This window comes from Pararge aegeria, chromosome 21, assembly GCF_905163445.1.
Source record: "Pararge aegeria chromosome 21, ilParAegt1.1, whole genome shotgun sequence".
Taxonomy (NCBI): Eukaryota; Metazoa; Arthropoda; class Insecta; order Lepidoptera; family Nymphalidae; genus Pararge; species Pararge aegeria.
The window spans coordinates 15,231,067-15,250,488 of NC_053200.1; the positions used below are offsets into that span (position 1 = coordinate 15,231,067).

A 19,422-nucleotide genomic window follows, 5' to 3' on the forward strand; every position below is an offset into this window, starting at 1 on the left:
TACTTGTTTATCTTTTATTCCACTACAAGTTAGCAATGTCAACTTGTGGTAAATGATGAAGTATCATCATTTACCACAAGTTTAGTTAGTTAATTTTAGTTAGGTTAGGTTACCCACAACCATTTCAGACAGTAGTCTGAAATGGTTGTGGGTAACCTAACCTAACTACCTATATAACTTGTGAGGGATATGACAGTTATATTAAACAAATACCCTTAATTAATTTCCACTTTGCTCTACGCACTACCATGCATGTTTCACCCCGACACCGGAGCATACTCAGACTGTTAACTTTACAATAAATAATTGCTAAGTGAAAATTACGCCATACAGATTCTCCTGAACTTCGCGGAGCAAAGCAAATGCATTATTTTCGTACACATCTTTTTGAGCAACTTACTCAAATTTTTAACTCTTCTGTTGCAAATAAACTGAAATCAACTGCAACGTCGAATAGTCAAAAATACACAATATTAGCACGTTTTATGATAGCTATTGCATTCTTCTGAGGTTCAAAAAAAAACAGGAAAGATACTTTATCCCTTTCTAATATAAGACGTATTCTATTGTAATTATTGTCATTTTGATTCGATGGCCGAGTGGCACATTGGGCAGCACCCTGCTTTCTGAGTTCAAGGCCGAGGGTTCGATTCCCAGAAGAGGAAATTGTTTATGTGATGAACATGAATGTTTTTCAGTGTCTGGGCGTTTATATGTAGATTATAAGTATTTATATAATAAAATAGAATAGAAAAACTTTATTGCAAGACAACACAATAGGAAAAACACAAGGAAAACAGTAATTGTACTTAATGCTACGGTGCAAAGGCGACCTTATCACTACAAGTGATATTTTAAAGGCAAACTGAGCGTGCGAAGCCGATAAAAATGTATATTATTTATTAAAATATTCATTAGTCGTCTTAGTAGGTACTCATAAAACAAGCTACGCTTACTATGTGACCAGATGGCGATGTTTGTCGAAGTATATTTAATATTTATTTATGTGTCACGTTGTAGTAGTAGTATCGAGTAGTAGAATTACTTCTTACCAATAAAGCAACTCTAAGTTTTAGGGTTCCATTACGAAATGCCCTGCAAATACATTCGGGATTAACTCCATTTGTTTAAAGAAAATAGGTTTTATACAGCGTGCATACGTAACAGCAAAACCGATTATGACTAAACTTTATATAAAACCTATTAGGCTAAGGGATTTTAAAAATCCAAATTAACAAAAGCCGGTTAAAGTCACAGACACCGGCTAGCAACATATAACTGAATACAAACAGTTAGGCTGGCGCCTGAATTTCATGTGTTCACTGTCCAAACAAGAGTGTCGACTGAGTTTGCGCATAACTAACGCAACTATGCTAAACTGAACGCAGGTGGTCATTTCATTATGCTCTGAGCTAACACGACGTCGTTTATGACAGAATTTACATAATCCTGTCATATTATATTAGAATGGCTTATCTTGGCTTCGTGAAGTCATGATAAGGTTTTTTTCATCCCAATGACGGGAGTGTTATGCATCTTTCATTACATCACCTTTATTTAGGCGCATTACTTTGCGTATATGCTTATAATCCAATTTGTCCAACATCTGCACTAGTTTGTAGAATTCCATTATCTATCTAGTATAAATATTAAGATCATTATTAAGAGCAACGTATAAACCGTAAGCTTACAGAAAAATCCTATTATAATATTAGGGACTACTTAAATGATAAAAAGCTTGGGTGTGAATTGCTCTAGCTTCATAACTAAATAAATTTACTTTGAGATGGTGATAACAAAAAAAATTAATTACCCGGCTAAGTTTGTGGTGGGCTCTTCTTAGACCAGGGTGTAGGCGTGTTTGGAACCCTCGTAGCTTTAGGTTTAAGTTGGCGAACGAAGTTATCACCATCCCCTTACAATAATGTAAACGTGTATGTATAAACGCTTCATAAGTGCCTGTGATAGGCCTACGTGAATAAAGAAATTTTGAATTTAATTTGATACGCACTTACGAGCTATCACCACGTTGTTTATACCAGGCACATAATTCTGTCAGATTATATAAGAATGATTTATCTACGCTTGGCGAAATCAATATAAGTTTGTTTTAACCCGATGACGGGTAAGTAATGTATTTACATCACACTGGCTCGTAACCTGAATCTTAAAGCATCCATTGGAGCTCATATTCCGAAATATTAAACACCCGTTTCACATTACCACACTTGTGTGTTATACGATGGTATGAAGGTAAAGCTTTCTTAGAAGATGAATCTTTCTTAATTTCAAGACGTTCATCGCTGGAGAAATGATAATTTCAATAATTTCATTCGTCAATTATTCGCATACATCTTTGCAGAATTCCATTACGTATATCTTTAGCTTATTCTATTAAGCTAGCTACCTTCGCATCTTGGTCTTCTTTATTTCTGCAAGTATCACATTGCAGAGTACCATAATATAGCAGCCATTTTATAAAATATAGTGTTCACATTGGAAACAAGGCTCTGATTCTCTTACATACATACATACATTATACATTCCGATTATAAGACACTAATACATTTATAAACTGGTGGCATAGAATTTACGTCACAAAATTAATTTCACGTGCAATTAAGACTTCAATGGTATCAAAGCCTTGGCGCCGATGTCAAAACTTTTATCTCCTGACTATGCCGTAGAGTGAATCGTGTAACAAAGGGGAGTGGAGTTAACGTGACGTTAATTTCAATCGTCATTTGACCGTGTACATCTTACTTTGCAGAATTCCAATACTTATACCTTTTTCTAATTATAATTAGCTAGTTGCCTACTCATCTTTGCAAGTATTACATTGCCGAGTTCCATAATATAGCAGCCATCTTCCGTAATACAGGATTTACAAGACGAGGTAACAAGACACAAACTTTCTTTTACATTCCAATTATAAGACGCAACTACAAGCATTCTTAAAAAGTGGTGGAAAGTGGTGGCAAGGAGTTTACGTCACAAAATTAATTTCATGCGCAATTAAGAATTCAATGCCATAGAAAATCAAAACCCTAGCGCCGATGTCGCAATGCCTATCCCCCGACTATACCGTGAAGTGAATCGTGTAACAAAGGGGGCAGGAGTTAGCGCGACGTTAATTTCGTTAATTTCAACCGTCATTTGTTCGCGTAACAAAACGTCGTGTCACGGAGATCGTGGAACAGCGTCGCTTTGAACTCCAGTGAAGCGTGCAGGATTTACTGCTTCCTAAAATATAGGGTAACTCGGTAGCCTGGATAACTATTATTTAGTTACTTACCTAATGGAAATACCTTTTACAAGATGTTCCCCGCGGTTTTACCCGATTTAACTATGGGTTGCAATGAAACGTAATATGTACTACCTTATTAGACAAGGGCGCGATTGGAACCCTCGAAAATTTAGTTTTATGTTATCGTCGTCATCTCACCATTATGTACGCATCATAAGTGCCATCTATAGGGCTACTTGAATCAAGATATTTTAGACTTTGACTTTGATTTTGTTACTCATATTACTTCAATTGGATGTCATATTGCATCCGTTTCTAAGACGCAGTAAATTGTTTATGCAATTATAGATTTATATTAATAAGATATATCGATATTGGTTAAGCTACTGGGCAGTGGGCATTGGTAACAAGAACGATGTATTGAGTATCCGCGGGTTCAGTTCCCGTGTGTTTTCCGTGATGGTACAAGGTAAATGATTAAGGCGATGTAATATCAGTTTGATGATCATCGTCTTTAACCCATTTTATCGACCCACCACACGGCACATCCCTCCCAGAATGAGAAGGGTTTAGGCCAGCAAAGTGCGGTTTTGTAGACTTAACGTTGAGAACATTGTGGAACACTCTCAGGCATGCAGGTTTCCTCACGATGTTTACCGTCGCCGCTGAAGCAAGTGATATTTCAATTATAGGTGTGTGCTGGTACTCAATCTCGCCCCCCCGGAAGTGCAGTCGAAGTCCTACCCACTGGGCTATCACCGCATCAAGTGCTATAATTAATGACTCAAATTAAAAACGCACATAACTCCGAAAAAGTCAGTGGTGCGTGCCGGGGCTCGAACTTGGTCTCCACGAAAGGAAAACCGAAGTATTACCCACTAGGCTATCACCGCTATCTTTAAATACATGAAAACAGTATCTAATATTAACATGCAACCGCACACTTGTGCGAGTACATTTAAAACATGCACATCGGTTTGCCAGTAATAGGGTTTACACCACAAAATGTTTCCTTTATTTTGTATTCTACTACTATTAGCGTACAATCTGTTGGCGAACCTTCTTTTATTTACATTAACTTATTCAAAATTCATTTCTTCAAGTAGGTCTAGTTTATAAATACTTTTGAAACTTGACAAGTGGCTCTACCACCGGTTCGGAAGGTAGATTCTACCGAGAAGAACCGGCAAGAAACTCAGCATTGCTCTTTTCGAACATAATTTTTTAGATTAACAATCTTAAGAATTTTTCTATTTTGTGACATATGACTCTATATTGTCTCTTCTTGAGCTGTTTTCAACGCCTTTGGTTGCCTGGAAGAGATCGCTATGTAGCGATGGGGCCGCCAAATTGTATACTTTTTGTTAAATTTTTACTTATAATTTTAATATATGTTTATGTGGTGTACAATAAAAGTGTATTCATTCATTCATTCATATGACAGTGGTCTGCTTTCAAGCAACCTTGTCATTGATAGAACCAGATCATCATCATCATCGTCATCCTGACAAAACCTTTATGCTTTGAAGTTCTTAATAATGTTCTCAACAGCCTCGTGAAGTCCACCTACACGCACTTGGCTAGCGTGAGACTACCGCGTAAACCTTTCTCATTCTGGGAGACCCGTTCCCTGTAACTGGCCGGTAATGGGTTTAAACAGATCAGACCAGAGAAAAATCAGAAATTAGTAAATTCCCAGATTGTCACTGTCGGGGTTGAACCTAGTACTTCCCACTTATATGACGACAGCGCTCCCCACTTCGCCAGGGCGATCGTCAATAAAGCGAAATCGTAGCTACGCTAGTAAAAAGATTCTCATTAAATTTATTTATTTATTAAGAGCACTAACAACACGTTTTTAAACATAGCACACACACAAAAACATGGACTGATATGCACGTCAATTACAAGTGCACGTAGCATTGACAGCCGATTAGCGCAGTGGGCAGCGACCCTGCTTTCTGAGTCCACGGCCGTGGGTTCGATTCCCACAACTGGAAATAGTGTCTGTATTGTCGTAGTATATAGTATATAAAAGCGTCATGTAAACTTAATTTGACAAAAAATCAGTGACGTTATCAAGTACCTACATACTTTTTTACACAAGTTGGTTAAAATATGTGCGCATTCTCTAATTCTCAATGTTAATTGTCACGATAAACTAGTTGCATAGACGCAAACACTACTAAGTCTAGATTTAATACAACCGCAAGACTAATAGTGCAATCTGAGTCTAATTTCTGCTTCCCAACTCGAATTTATTATAGAGTAGTCTAGGACTTTGTTGTACAAGCATTAACGATATTTGAGCTTCGTTATATGAGTCGTAGAAGGGATAAAGGGGACGAAATGTGAGTCAAAATAGCACGCAGCTGTTCCGATGTTATAATACCATGTCATAACACATGGTATGTTTACCGTCTCTAATATTAGTTATTGAAAAAAACTTAAACCTCCTAAAACATTTAAGATGTCAAAAACGTCAACTTCTTTGCTAGATTACAAAAAAAGGATCTAAACGAGTTTCCCTACTATTCCATATATGTTTGGGCTTAAGAAAACGAATCTCTTTAAACATTGGATAGAAGAAGACGTTACTTTGCGGAATTCCATGATATATTATGAAAATTAAGCTTAATTTGCTATACTCCGCGAAAAGCAGGAGAAGTTGTATGTTGCAATTTATAATTTCTTCAATCTCTATACTCCACACCAAACAGATTTTCGACAATGTACCCGGAGCATCCTCAGTAAATTATAAATAAAACCATACAGATTCTCCTTCTTTTCACGGAGTATAAGCTTACTTTTTATAACAATACACTTCAACTTATAATGGTATCAACAGTACCTCTATATTTTAAATCTCTTTGACTGGCGCAAAGCTAGAGATACCTAGAAATCCTAGAATTTAAACTACGTGCCGCATAGGAAGTGTAAACCTCGCCAGTTTAAATAAAGTTTTCGCCGGCGATAGGTATACTCGCTGCTTCAAAGTCGAATTCAAATCCAAAATATTCCCTTTTCAAGCTCCTGTAACTAAAAGTTCTTTTGAATTGTGGAAAAGTTTATCTTAGCCTCGAGCGTAATTTTTTGTGTTGAAACTACTACCGACTCACTTACCGCGTCTTCTTTCGCTTTGAATAAAAAAATGCACAGTCAATTAGTCGCAACGATATAAATCTTACCTAACGGAATTCATTTATGAATTTTACTTTACATATATATGATTTTATCATCGTCATCATCATTAGATCAACCCATTAGCGACCCACTACAGAGCACGGGTCTCTTCCCATTATTATAAGGGGTTAAGGCCGTAGTCCACCACACTGGCCCAGTTCGGATTGGTGGACTCCACACACCTTTGAGTACATTATGAAGAACTCTCAAGCATGCAGGATTCCTCACGATCTTTTTATTTACCGTTAAAGGCTCTTCTTAGTGAAATCTGCCTTCCGAACCGTTGGTAGAGTCACTACAAACAGACTTGACGTTTCATAAGTGCTTATTAATTAGGCCTTCTTGAAATAAATGAATTTTGATATTTTAAATTACCTAAAAACGCACATAACTTATAGGAGTTGGAGGTGCGTGCTGGGATTCGAACTCGGAACCCCGAAAGTGAAGTCGAGCTCCTACCCAATGCGCTATCACCGCTCCAACAACAACGATTTTATAGTTATAGATATTTTTACAAGCATATTTTAAGTTGTGCATTCTTGTATAAAATAAACGGTTGTACTCGTAATTTTCAAAAAGCACATTTTCAATTAAGTGTATCTCTAAAAAGAACTGTTTGTATAGGTGTAGTCTTTACATTTTTTTTTTGCATTCGGTCCAGCACTTTCGGAGTCTATTGCCTAGAGCCTATAACAAAAATATAATATGAAAATTAAGCTTAATTTGGTATAGGTACTCCGCGAAAAGCAGGAGAATCTGTATGGTGTAATTTATAATTTCTTCATACCTTATACTCCACACCAAACAGATCTTCGGCAATTTACCCTCTACGCACGGAGACTTTGAGACCTAGACGTAAATGTCATGAAAAATTCACCAAATGTGTCGCGTTTTATACCTATATTACCCCCTTACCTTATTTATCTAAGCCCCTCCCACCTCATTAGTTCCTCTGAATATGTTTAATAGAGGTGAAGTTGTTAAATCTATTAAACATATGCTAATTAAGCTTAATTTTCATTATTTATCATGGAATTTCGCAAAGTAACGCCTGCTTCTAACCTATACTTGTATACTAGTATAATATTTTTTGAATAATAAAAAAATTATACTAGTATTTATTTCAGAAGAATCTAATGTACGCATCAAAAGTACCATCTATGAGCCTGTTTAAATAAAGATATATTTGACTGTGATGCCTTAATTATCAGTGGTCTGCAATGAAATCCTCTTTTAAAAATAAATATGACGATTCAAATGTTCTGAATCTGTCCCCGTTGGCCGATTTTTTCCATCACGTCTAGGTTTTTTTTCTATGATTTTTTTTTCAAATTTCAAAAATTTGGGTTTTTTTTTTATTTTTTTTTGCGCGTTAATGTTACAAATAGTGTATAGTGTATGTACAAAATAAGTTTTAGCGAGTTGTAATGGTGCTCCCACATTGCCGTTAGAAAATGTTTAATAACGTTAGTAAACATTTGTTAGCAAACATTTAATCACAAATAAATTTTCATGTTAGAAAATGTTTAGTAATGTTAGTAAACATTTTATAACAAAACAAATTATAACAAAATAAAACATGTGTTATCTTTTGTTTGTAAACATTTTATAAGGGTGATGGCGGGATAGGCGGTGCGGTGCGGTGGGGGTTAGAGTACGCAGGTCGCTGCGCGTGGTGTCTCGCTTGTCAGTTCCTTTGTGTCAGCGTGCATCGCTGTGCGTGTGTATTAGTGGTTGCGCGTGCGCCAAGCAATAAAATATGTCCGGTAATTGGAATAACGATGATGTTTACAAACTGATTGAAATGTTTCAAGCAAGAGAAGTACTATGGAACACGATGTCAGAGAGCTACAAAGACCGAAATAAAAAACACGATGCTTGGATGGAAATTGCCAGTGAATTTAATATGGATAAAAAAGTAATTGAAAAAAAGATTCGATCACTCGTAGGTCAATTTAACCGAGAATGTAAATCTAATAAATCTGGTGCAGGAGCTAATGAGTCAAGTAAATGGTTTGCATTTAAAAAACTCATGTTCCTTAAAGGCAAAAATATTCCAAGTTTAACTGTCGATGGAGGGTTGCAGGTGAGTTTTATTTTAACGTCTTTTAATAATATTTAGATGCCCAGTCCAAAAACCCTTCATTTGAAAAATATTCTGCGAATTCTTTTCTTATTTCTTTCCCATCATCTGTCAGGGATTCACATGCTTCAAGTGGTGTTAATTGCTGCTGTTCTAATCTCCATTGTCCATCGATACGTGTACCAGTTACTATGTCATCTCCATCATAGTATTGAGATGGAGCGTAAATCATGCTCGATTCAGTTTTTCTTATAAAATTATGCAGTAGCACGCATGTCATAATTAAAGTAGTAGTTTTTTCTGGATCTAATAATATTGTAGTTCGTAAAACTCTAAATCTGGCTGACAAAATCCCAAATGCGTTCTCTACTGTTCTCCTCGCACGACTCAGTCTATAACTGAAGATTCTTTCCTTAGAATTGCTATCCTGTGGTCCTGGAAAAGGTTTTAATAAGTGTTTTTGTAAAGGGAACGCATCATCTGTTACGAACACATAAGGAAGAGGTTTGTTTCTGCCTGGTAGTGAGCTGTCACTGGGTATTTTTAAACTATTGTCGTTAATTTTATTTCGAAATTTTGTGTTTGCGAAAACTCCGCCATCACTTATGCGTCCTTGGCAGCCAATATTCACGTACAGAAAGTTGTATTCTGCGTCCACTATCGCTAAAAGTACAACGCTGTAAAATCCTTTATAGTTGTAATATTCACTGCCGCTATCAATTGGCTTTTGTATGGCTACGTGCTTTCCATCGATACTTCCTAAGCAATTTGGGAAATTCCATTTTTCTTCAAATGAATTTGCCACGTGTAGCCACTCTTGAGGTGTTGTTGGTATCTGGAACAAAAATAGAAGATTAAGAAATAGGCGCGAAAAATAAATTTATAACTCGTTATTCTAACAAATTTTATTGGATATTTTTATTAAGTATGAAATATTAATAGAATACACTATAAAAAAATATGATTTCAGTTAAGGGTTGTTAAGTAATAGAAAAAGAAAATCGCGGTTATAGATTTTTTTACAATTTTAGCTAATTTGACGCGCCTATAACTTGAAATTATCGTTTAGTTCTATTCTTTCAGGGTAACGAAGAAAACAGAATTGCTTCAGAAAACACTCTCAGTTTGAACGAAACAGGAAATACTGTCACTGATGAAACTACGGGCACGCCTTTCGCCACCCCAAAACCATTTCGGAAAAGAAGACGGCCTGAAGTAGAACAAGATCCAACACAACAAGAAGCTGTAAATATTTTACAAAGAATGTACGAATCTAGAAAAAGCAGGGATGAAAATGACGCATTTGGAGAGTATGTCTCGATGAAACTGAAACAAATAAAAAACAGTAATGCTAAGAATACTGCTCAACATCACATTAACAATATTTTGTACAATGCGACAATGGGACAATATGATTTTCCAACAACCTTTACAGACCCAACCGCTAGTAGTTCCTGGGGATACAACTCTGAACCAAATCTATCCACTTTTTCGGAAAATAATGCTGACTGTAGCTCGAGAGGATACTACACCGCACCGAGTCCCTCGGCTTCATTTGAAACCAGTTCTTCGGATAACTCCAGGACACATACTCGTACCAGCGCAAGAACACAGAGTCCGTCTAATTTATCGGAATCAAGCCAAGATTCGACCCAATCATTAAACGATTTGTTGGAATCAATCAAAAATTAAAAAATACATGTTTGGTTTGTTAAGTATTAAAAAAATTATTAGTAAGGTAAGATAGGTACCTACCTAAAGTATGATTAGATTAGATCATATTAAAAGTAAATAAAAAAATAATTAAAAATGTTGTTTGACTTACCTGTATGTATTCCTTTAAAACCTCATTGAGAGCCTCGCACACTTCTGGTACGATAATAGATATCACTTGGTCTGACAACTTGAACACATTTCCAAGACTTTTATAACTGCTACCAGTTGCCAAAAATCTTAACGTTACCGCAAGTCTTTCCGTCACACTTACAGATTTTCTAAATGTAGTGTCTCGTTTGCCTATTTTTGCCCCAATTAAATTTTGTAGATATTCAAATTCGGAACTGTTCATTCTTATAAAATCTTTTAAGCAACCATCAATACCTAAATCCTTGAGATAGTCTGTGGCACTATATTTTCCTCTAGCTTTTAGCGTTTGGCGCATCCAATAAGAGCGCTTTTTCTTCTTTTTTAAACAAAAAATAAAAGCTATTCCAATGAGCAAATCTTCTTCCATTTTCGTGTAGACGTCCTCAGCCCTCAGAAGGCGAAACCAAACTGCGAGCCAATACTAGATGTTATAAAATGTTTAAACATTTTCCATCAATGTAGGAGCACTTATAACATGTAACAGTTTCTAACAAAGTGCAACAATTGTTAACATTTGTTAGTAAATGTTTTGGTGTTATAAAATGTTTACAAACATTTTATAACGGCAATGTGGGAGCACCATAAGAGAAAGAAGGGAAGCATGCGCAGTATTATCTGTGACTCCACAACAGTGGAGTGAAAACTTGTCTCTTAATTGTTTACGTTTTGAATCAAATCTGGCTCGACTGTCAATCTATAGCCTCTAACACCAACACTGATGACTATGTTATTTTAATGATTGGACATAATGATAGTAACTGTAATAGACTATGTAACGATTTATACTCAGCTTTGCGAACCCTTAGTAATACTAATGTACTTTTACTCAATGTTGTTAAAAATAATTATTTGAATGAATCCAAATTAAACTATACATTTAAGCTTATTTCAAATAATTTTAAGCATGCAAAATTTGTTCATATTGATTCTGACATAGATAACTTTTTTAAAAATATATGTAAGGTCCTTAATAATTACGAAATTGATTGTTTGGAATACGAAAGAATGTTTTTAAGATCAGTTACCAATGCTACCAAAAAATATTATGAGAATCGCAAGAATGTCAGGCAACCAAGGAAAGGAACCATTCCTTTTTACTTTCAAAATAAAAATAAAACCTCTGTCAAATTAAACTCGGTTAGGGAAGTAAATCAAAGAAAAGGCACAATTCCATATTACTTCAATAAATCTAACGATGAGTTTAATACAACTAACATTCAAAATAAATGAAAGAAGCTAAAACTGTCAAAACCAAATTTTCACGAGAATTTGGTATTCTCCACCAAAACATAGCGGGATTACTCAATAAAGTAGATAATATAGAAATCGTGATTAGTGATCTTCATATAACTAGTTCGACAAAAATTGATGTATTATGTTTGTCAGAAACTTTTTTATTATCTGGACAAGAAAGTAACCTATGTTTAAATATTTTTTCTTTAGCTTCTTGTTTCTCTAGGAAAAGCTCAAAAAGAAGAGGGGTTTGTAATCTGATTCGCCCATGGATCAAATATGAGCCTTTAGAAAGTCTGTACTGTTATGCGCGTGAAAAGGCAGATCGTCTCTGTAGAAGCGGCGTTTGCTGCATACCATGGTTATTTTATGTCAAACTTACGCTACGGTATAGTTATATGGGGCTCATCAATTCATTTAAATAAACTTTTTATAGTACAGAAAAAATGTATCAGAAGCATTCTCCTAATGCATCCTACTGAATCATGCAGATCTGTATTTAAAAAAATAAAATACTAACTTTACCTTCCTTATACATATATGAGGTATGTGTATTCGTACATAGAAATATTGAGTATTTTGAAAAGAAGACTGATTTAAACCCAAAAAGTATCACGCGATATCCAAATAAATTAGTAATACCAAAATACCGACTTGCACTGACTTTAAAATCGCCTTATGCAATGAGCTGCCAAATATATAATAAAATTGAAATAAATATAAAAAAAACTACCCTTGAAAACCTTTAAAAGGAAACTGTTTCTTTGGTTGTGTGACAAATCATTTTATACCATCGCAGAATACCTTAACTGCTATGGTTATCATGAAATATCTGTGGTCCCTGCTTAATTTTGCATGTGTGACCTCAATTTTCTGACATGTTATTTAATTTAATTTTAATTGTATTTATTTGACATTCAAACTTAGAATTGTGATTAAATAACTAATACAATGATTTAATATGACACTATAAATCTCAGAACATTATTTTATATAATTGAAAACAAATAAGATTAATATTAAGATGACTTAATGTCTAAACCAAATCTTAATGTCAAAATTTTGCATGTTAATGTATTAACAGAATATGTTGGAACTTTATATCCTAAACACCAATAATTAACCCATATTTAGCAAAATAAATATTTCATTTCGTTTCATTTCATTTCAAATATTTTGGTTTTGAGTATTTTATGTGTAGTTTATGTATTTTTTTATCAGCAGAAACAATAAATATAAAATATATGGTCAGCAGCAATGCTTGCAGATTTCTGTTGGTCAATTCGCCGAGTAACTCCAATAGAAACAATGAAAAGGAAAAAAAACTACAAAATAACAAATTTTCTCACCATATAATGAGATAGCTGACCTATATTTGTTCATTTTGTGACTATAATTTAGGATTTTTCAATATAAAACTTAGACTGTAATATTTATTCATTTCGTTATAATAATTGATGTTTTAATAATATTATTTGTTAATTAAATAAATATTATATTGGAAATCTACGTTTGCTACCTAATTGTATGTCAGATGCCGTGTTTAGAGCATAAATTATGAAGAATTCATACATGAAAACAAGAGGAGAAAAAATTATTTTGACATTGAGCTAAAAACAAGTTTTCAAGTTCGGTCTTATGCATAGAATATCGGATAGTTGAGAACCTGTTCTCAGCTCATTGTTATAATAAACAGGACTAAAGTGAATCAGAACTTCATGGTAGTCGTTTCTTTAATCTTGCTAGGATGCACTAGAAACTAAATCTAAGTTTTACCGAAGTGATTAATGGTAATCTCTTAGTTTTAATAGAGAATTCAGGTTCACTATTAAACTCTCGTGGAGTGTTCTAGAACATTGTTCTGGAACATTAGCGTCACGTGACTGCTAATCTAAGGCCTCAGTACTTAATAACGGTTTGAGCTCAGTGCCGTGTTGCCAAGGTAGCGTGCTATTGGTTTGCCAAATTAGTTTTGTGCCACTTGGATACTTCCACTTTGCCTTCGTACTGCTTTGCATGCTAAGGATTAATGGGTTCTAGGAGGACGACCTCTCTAATAAATAAATAAATATACTAAATAAATATACTACGACAATACACACATCGCCACCTAGCCCCAAAGTAAGCGTAGCTTGTGTTATGGGTACTAAGATGACTGATGAATATTTTTATGAATTAAATAAATAAATACTTAGAAGATACTTATGCTCATCACACAAACATTTTCCAGTTGTGGGAATCGAACCCACGGCCTTGGACTCAGAAAGCAGGGTTGCTGCCCAGTGCGCCAGTCGGCCGTCAAATGCAGTGTTCTAATGCAGTGGTGAGCGTTGTGATTTTATAAGTGTAATTCCCGGGTGCGATCTCCCGCCGCGGACAAGTCAGTGTTTCGGTTCGATGTTGCGGAGAAACCGATAAGAGGTGTGGGCTTATCTACCTTACCTCTTACGGGTTAGCCTTCTACCATCTTGGACTTTATCACAACCTTGGAAGCTGCAGTTTCTTTATTTTGGAAAAAGCCGTTATTACATAGATGTACTCATAATAACAATCTTATTATATACTAAACATTACCGAAATTTACATTTATATACAATAGTAGGAATTTTAAAAGCCATTAAGTGGTAAAAAAGAATAGGTAAAAGTACTGTAGTGTACCAAAGCACGGCATAGCTATCCGGACGTTACGCAACGGTTATTAATAAATGAGGCCGCAAGCAAGAAATACATGACAAAACATTTAAAGAGACACCCATATAATTAAGTTTGATAAAAAAAATCTTTCATAAATTGCTAAGAATCATACAAAGATAAATTAAACTTGTATGCACTAAATAAAATATTGAATCGAAGTCACAAGTGGAACATTCCAGAGAAAGTTCAAGAAGAAACTTAAGACGCCTTATCTTGGAGCGAGGGGGGGTAACTTAAGATACATTAAGCTGTTAAAAATATCCTGAGTATTTGGCATGTTAATGTTTTGGCCTCATAAGGCTCACAGCGGCCGATGGAAAGAGCTACGCTTAGTGTATCTTTACGTAATCAAATCAGATATGAGGAGATCCGTAAAAGAAGTAGCTCACATAGCTCAGTGAGTGAGTCGCCAAGGTAAAGTAGCAATGGGCACCTAGCTCGGATAACTGATAGACGTTGGGGTCCCAAAATGCTGGTGACCCCGCACTGGTAAACGCAGCGTTAGACAGCCCCTAACGAGGTGGAAAGAAAACATCAAACGAGTCGCTAAGAGCCACTGGAAACAAACTGCCCCTGACCGTTAATATTGGAAATAAAATAAATCGACGTGAACTAGCTTTTGACGACGTAAACAACTCTCTCGCTAAAGTGGTACAGTGGTTTGAAGCTAATAATTTGGTTCTTAACGGAAAAAAAACCAAGTGTATAAAATTCACTTTACCTAATGTTAAACACGTGAAAACCACTGTACTACTTAATAATGAGGAACTGAAAATGGAGGATACGACAGTTTTTCTAGGAATAACGTTAGATTCTAAACTTCAATGGGGCCCTCATGTAAATAATTTATCGAACAGGCTTAGTTCTGCTGCCTATGCGGTAAAGAAGATACGCCATATGACCGACGTAGAAACTGCTAGACTGGTATATTTTAGTTACTTTCACAGCATTATGTCATATGGAATTTTATTTTGGGGTAATGCTGCTGATATTAGCACTATTTTCGTGCTGCAGAAGAGGGCTGTTCGTTCTATCTACAAAATGGGTCCGAGAGAGTCATTGAGAGATAAATTTAAAGATTTTAAAATAATGACAGTGTATAGTCAGTACATATTTGAAAATTTAATGTACGTCCATAAAAACATTTCTAAATTTATGAAAAAATGTGACTGCAATAATTTAAACATTAGAAGTAAGAATAAACTTACAGTGCAATATACTAGGTTACATAAAATTCATAATTCGTTTAAAGGAAATTGCATACAATTCTACAATAAACTACCAATTGACATCTTGGAGATGTCTCTTAAAAAGTTCAAAGTTTGTATTAAACGTAAGCTTATAGAAAAGTCCTATTATAGTATAAAGGACTACGAAAACGATAAAAAAGCTTGGGTGTAAATTATTGCTCTAACCAGGTTGCTCTTCTAATAATTTAAAATGACATTGTGAGATGGCGATAACAAAAAAAAAAACACCCGGCTAAGTTTGTTGTGGGCTTCATCTTAGACCGGGACGCGTTTGGAACCCTCGTAGCTTTAGTTTTAAGTTTACGAATGTGGTTATCGCCATCATCTCACTACCGTGTAATTTTTATGTACGCATCAAAAGTGCCACCTGTGGGGGGCCTACTTGAATAAAGATATTTTTGACTTTTGACTTTGACTTTGGAACTTCCAACAAAAGAACTACCTCCAATAATGGACTTCAATTACCTAGTTGAAGTGATGATGTTTATGATTGTTTTGCCATACACTGACCTCGATTTCCGTCACTTGAGTAGTTATAGTCTCAGTTTGCCTGCTGCTGTTAAACAAAATTTAACAGTAGCAGGCAAATCGTCAGCGAGTTCAACTCAATATTTTTTTAATAAAGTAAGTATTCCCGCCACTAACGGCATCTTTGCAAATAGTAGACCTGAGAATAATAAAGAAAATGAAGAAAACACTAAGCAAAATGCAAAATATAACATGGAATATTAAATCTGATGGATATTTTCGACATTGATATCTTAGAAAAAAAAACATTGATATTAATAAATCTATAACTGCGTCAAGCAATGGTTTTACTGGTCCTCTACAGGACACGGGTCTCCTCTAAGAATGAGAAGGGTTTAGGCCGTAGTCCACCACGCTGGCTAAGTTAGGATTGGTGGACTTCACACGCCGTTGAGAACTTTATGGAGAACTCTCAAGCATGCAGGTTTCCTCACGATGTTTTCTTTCACTGTTCAAAGCATGTGATAAGTGTGTTTTAACGGTCTCGTTGGTCTGGTGGTTAGACTAACGAGACAATGTTCAATTGCGGATCACAGGGTCCAGGGCTCGAATCCCGGATCGGGCCAAATTACATAAGGTCATGTGTATTTTCTTTTTTTAAAGAATTTTTGGAACCAGCTCGGAGCTAGGAAGTTGGAGGTATCAGACCTCGTGCCTCGGAGAGCACGTAAAGCCGTCAGTCACTACCATTTAATTGTAGTAATAGTCGTTTTACCTACCAATCCCAATTGGAGCAGAGTGGTGGGTCTATGCCCTAAAATCTTCTCTTCTGTTAGAGACGTGAACCGTTACACTGCCAGCAGCAATGAACCGTTATTAGGTTGCGGATGATGACGATGGTGATTTATATATAGATATAAATACAATTTGCCTTTTGAATGAATGAATGGCCTTATCGCTACATAGCGATTTCTTTCAGGCAACCAATGGCATAAAAGGAAAAAACATAGAAAAGATCTAGGTGGTGCAATAATTTAGTTTTAAAATTATACAAATATATAAATAATATATATAAATATAACTATAATATGTATAAATACAAATAAAATATAAACATTCATGTAATTACCAATAATTAATGTTTTGCCTTTTATATGTTTCTAGGTTACAAAGTTAAAAGAATTTCCCTACAAGCAATACGAGTACGCTAAGTCGAAGGTCACCATGCGCTTTAATTAAATATGAAAGCAAGTGTCACCGAGCGCGCTGCGGTTGCAGTGAGCGACTCCTGCTAACTTACTTGATTTGAACCAAACCCAAGTTCGCAACTCGCATGTTCCAATATAACTTGATTACGTACTGCGAGGTACTAGGATAGTGTACAAATACCGTAAATACTTTTTGGTTCCTGACGCTAAAACGACGGAGTGTGTGTGTGTGTGTGTGTTTGTGTGTGTGTGTGTTTGTGTGTGTGTGTTTGATTTTGTGTGTGTGTGTGTGTGTGTGTGTGTGGTTTGGGAGGGGGTGTTTATGTATGTGTATGTAAAACTAACGATTCAACAAATCCTAATAACTCAAGGAAACCTGCGTGCCTGAAACTACTCCTGAAAAATCCACACATAACCAGTATGGCGAAAGAGCCAAATTAGGAGTTACAAAACTCTGAATACCTTTGTACCTTCTCATTTGTCTATTCACCGAAACTGCAATGGAGCTAGCAGTTTTTATAAGGTTTATAAAAAGGCATATATATCAGCAATTGTTGATCGATGAACGTTGCTTAATGGCTGCAAAGCATCTATTCGATTACTTCAACTTTCAAAGAGCGCGTTGTACGTGTGGCTTTGCAAACTGGTATTAGCCCGCTTCGGAGCCATATGAACGAATCGTAACAGTTAATCCATACCGCAGGCGGCGGGCCTGTGTTTGAGCACGTGTAATTACATAGCCTGCAATCCCGTAACCCTGTAATGAATCGAGCATCCGGGCGGAACGATTCGCGCATTACTGATCTAGTTACCATCGATTTGTGGTTGATACTTCTTTGTGCTCAAAGTTCCAAACGCTAATTATTTAGGTTTCTATGAAAGAGTATTGTGATTAAAGACGTGATGGCATATATCTGAAATGTGGCTGCATCTACGCGTTATCAGCTTCTGCCCGCGACTGCGTCTGAGTGAACTACAGAATTGGATCGATGCCTTTGCTCTTTAACAATTTTGGATCCTACCACGGGGATTATTTGATAGATCGGTATAGGAAGTACATGTCCTTTTCCACAGCATAAGTGACATGCATACCAAATTTCAAAGCTGTCTGCCCGCGGCTTAGCTAGTAAACAATTTTCAATTTTCCCTCGGGAACTACTTAATAAATTGGAACAATAGGTAGCGTATTTTCTTTTCCGTATCAAAGGCTACATGCATGCCAAAAAAATCCGCTCAGCCGTTAATACAAAAAGTAAATAAAGTGGTTCAATGTAATGTAAATTTGAACAAAGAAACCGTTTTAAATAGGCTTTGCGAACTGGCAAAGCCTATGTAAAACGCTTTAAATCCATATGAACGAATCGTAACAGTTAATGCATACCGCAGGCGGCGGGCCTGTGTTTGAGCACGTGTAATTACATAGCCTGCAATCCCGTAACCCGGTAATGAATCGAGCATCCGGGCGGAACAATTCGCACGAGCTACTGATCTAGTGGCCACCCATTCGTTGAAGATACTTCTTCTACGTACGCTTATTCTTTCAACATTAATTATTTTCTACATCAACAATATTTCACCACGTGCATTGACGACCTCACTGTCTCGATACGTATATTTATTTATATAAATACATTTATATATATAACCGAATTACGAAATATTGAAATATTTGGTGCATAAGTATACTTCAAAAGGAATCCCCCTGTAAAATATTAAATCAAAAGAAGCATTTACTTATGCCAACCCTATTGAAAACAGAAGAATTCATACTAATATTATAAATGCGAAAGTGTGTTTGTTTGTCCATCAATAACGCAGCAAAAGAGCAACGGATTGTGTGACAGAAACTACTTTATATCCCGGAAAAATGCACATTGCCTGTGCGAAGATACGCTTACGCTTATATCATGTTCTTTTATTTTATTTTATTTTTTCTTAATTTTTTTATGGAGGGTTTGTTTAATTCTGAACATGCCACCTTCATCGGAGCTACTTAAACTATATTCATTACTGCCTACGCTTAATATGTTATGTTCTTAAATCACGCAGCAACAAAGCAACGGGTTGACGTGATTTTTGTCATAGAGATAGTTTATTTGTCGTAGAGTGGCATGGGCTACTTTTACTCCCGCCAAAAAGCAAAGTTCTTATGGGGACATAAGCTTATGATTACGCTCACGCTCGCGCTCG

General features: G+C 35.8%; 2 protein-coding genes across 3 annotated transcripts; one reads left to right on the forward strand and one right to left on the reverse strand.

Annotated features, from left to right (window-relative positions):
• Positions 1-8,095: 8,095 nt before the first annotated feature.
• LOC120633262 lies at positions 8,096-10,255 on the forward strand. The gene is made up of 2 exons (XM_039903436.1): positions 8,096-8,516; positions 9,597-10,255. The coding sequence occupies exons 1-2, from the start codon at positions 8,190-8,192 to the stop codon at positions 10,203-10,205; spliced, it is 936 nt and encodes a 311-aa protein (XP_039759370.1). The 5' UTR covers positions 8,096-8,189; the 3' UTR covers positions 10,206-10,255.
• LOC120633261 (putative nuclease HARBI1) lies at positions 8,309-10,955 on the reverse strand. Of its 2 annotated transcripts, XM_039903435.1 has the most exons (3): positions 10,339-10,955; positions 9,149-9,348; positions 8,309-8,948 (listed from the first exon to the last, which is right to left on the reverse strand). In XM_039903435.1, the coding sequence occupies exons 1-3, from the start codon at positions 10,744-10,746 to the stop codon at positions 8,936-8,938; spliced, it is 621 nt and encodes a 206-aa protein (XP_039759369.1). In that variant the 5' UTR covers positions 10,747-10,955; the 3' UTR covers positions 8,309-8,935. The 2 variants fall into 2 exon arrangements, with proteins under 2 accessions (XP_039759369.1, XP_039759368.1); XM_039903434.1 differs by having other exon boundaries at positions 8,309-9,348.
• Positions 10,956-19,422: the final 8,467 nt, after the last annotated feature.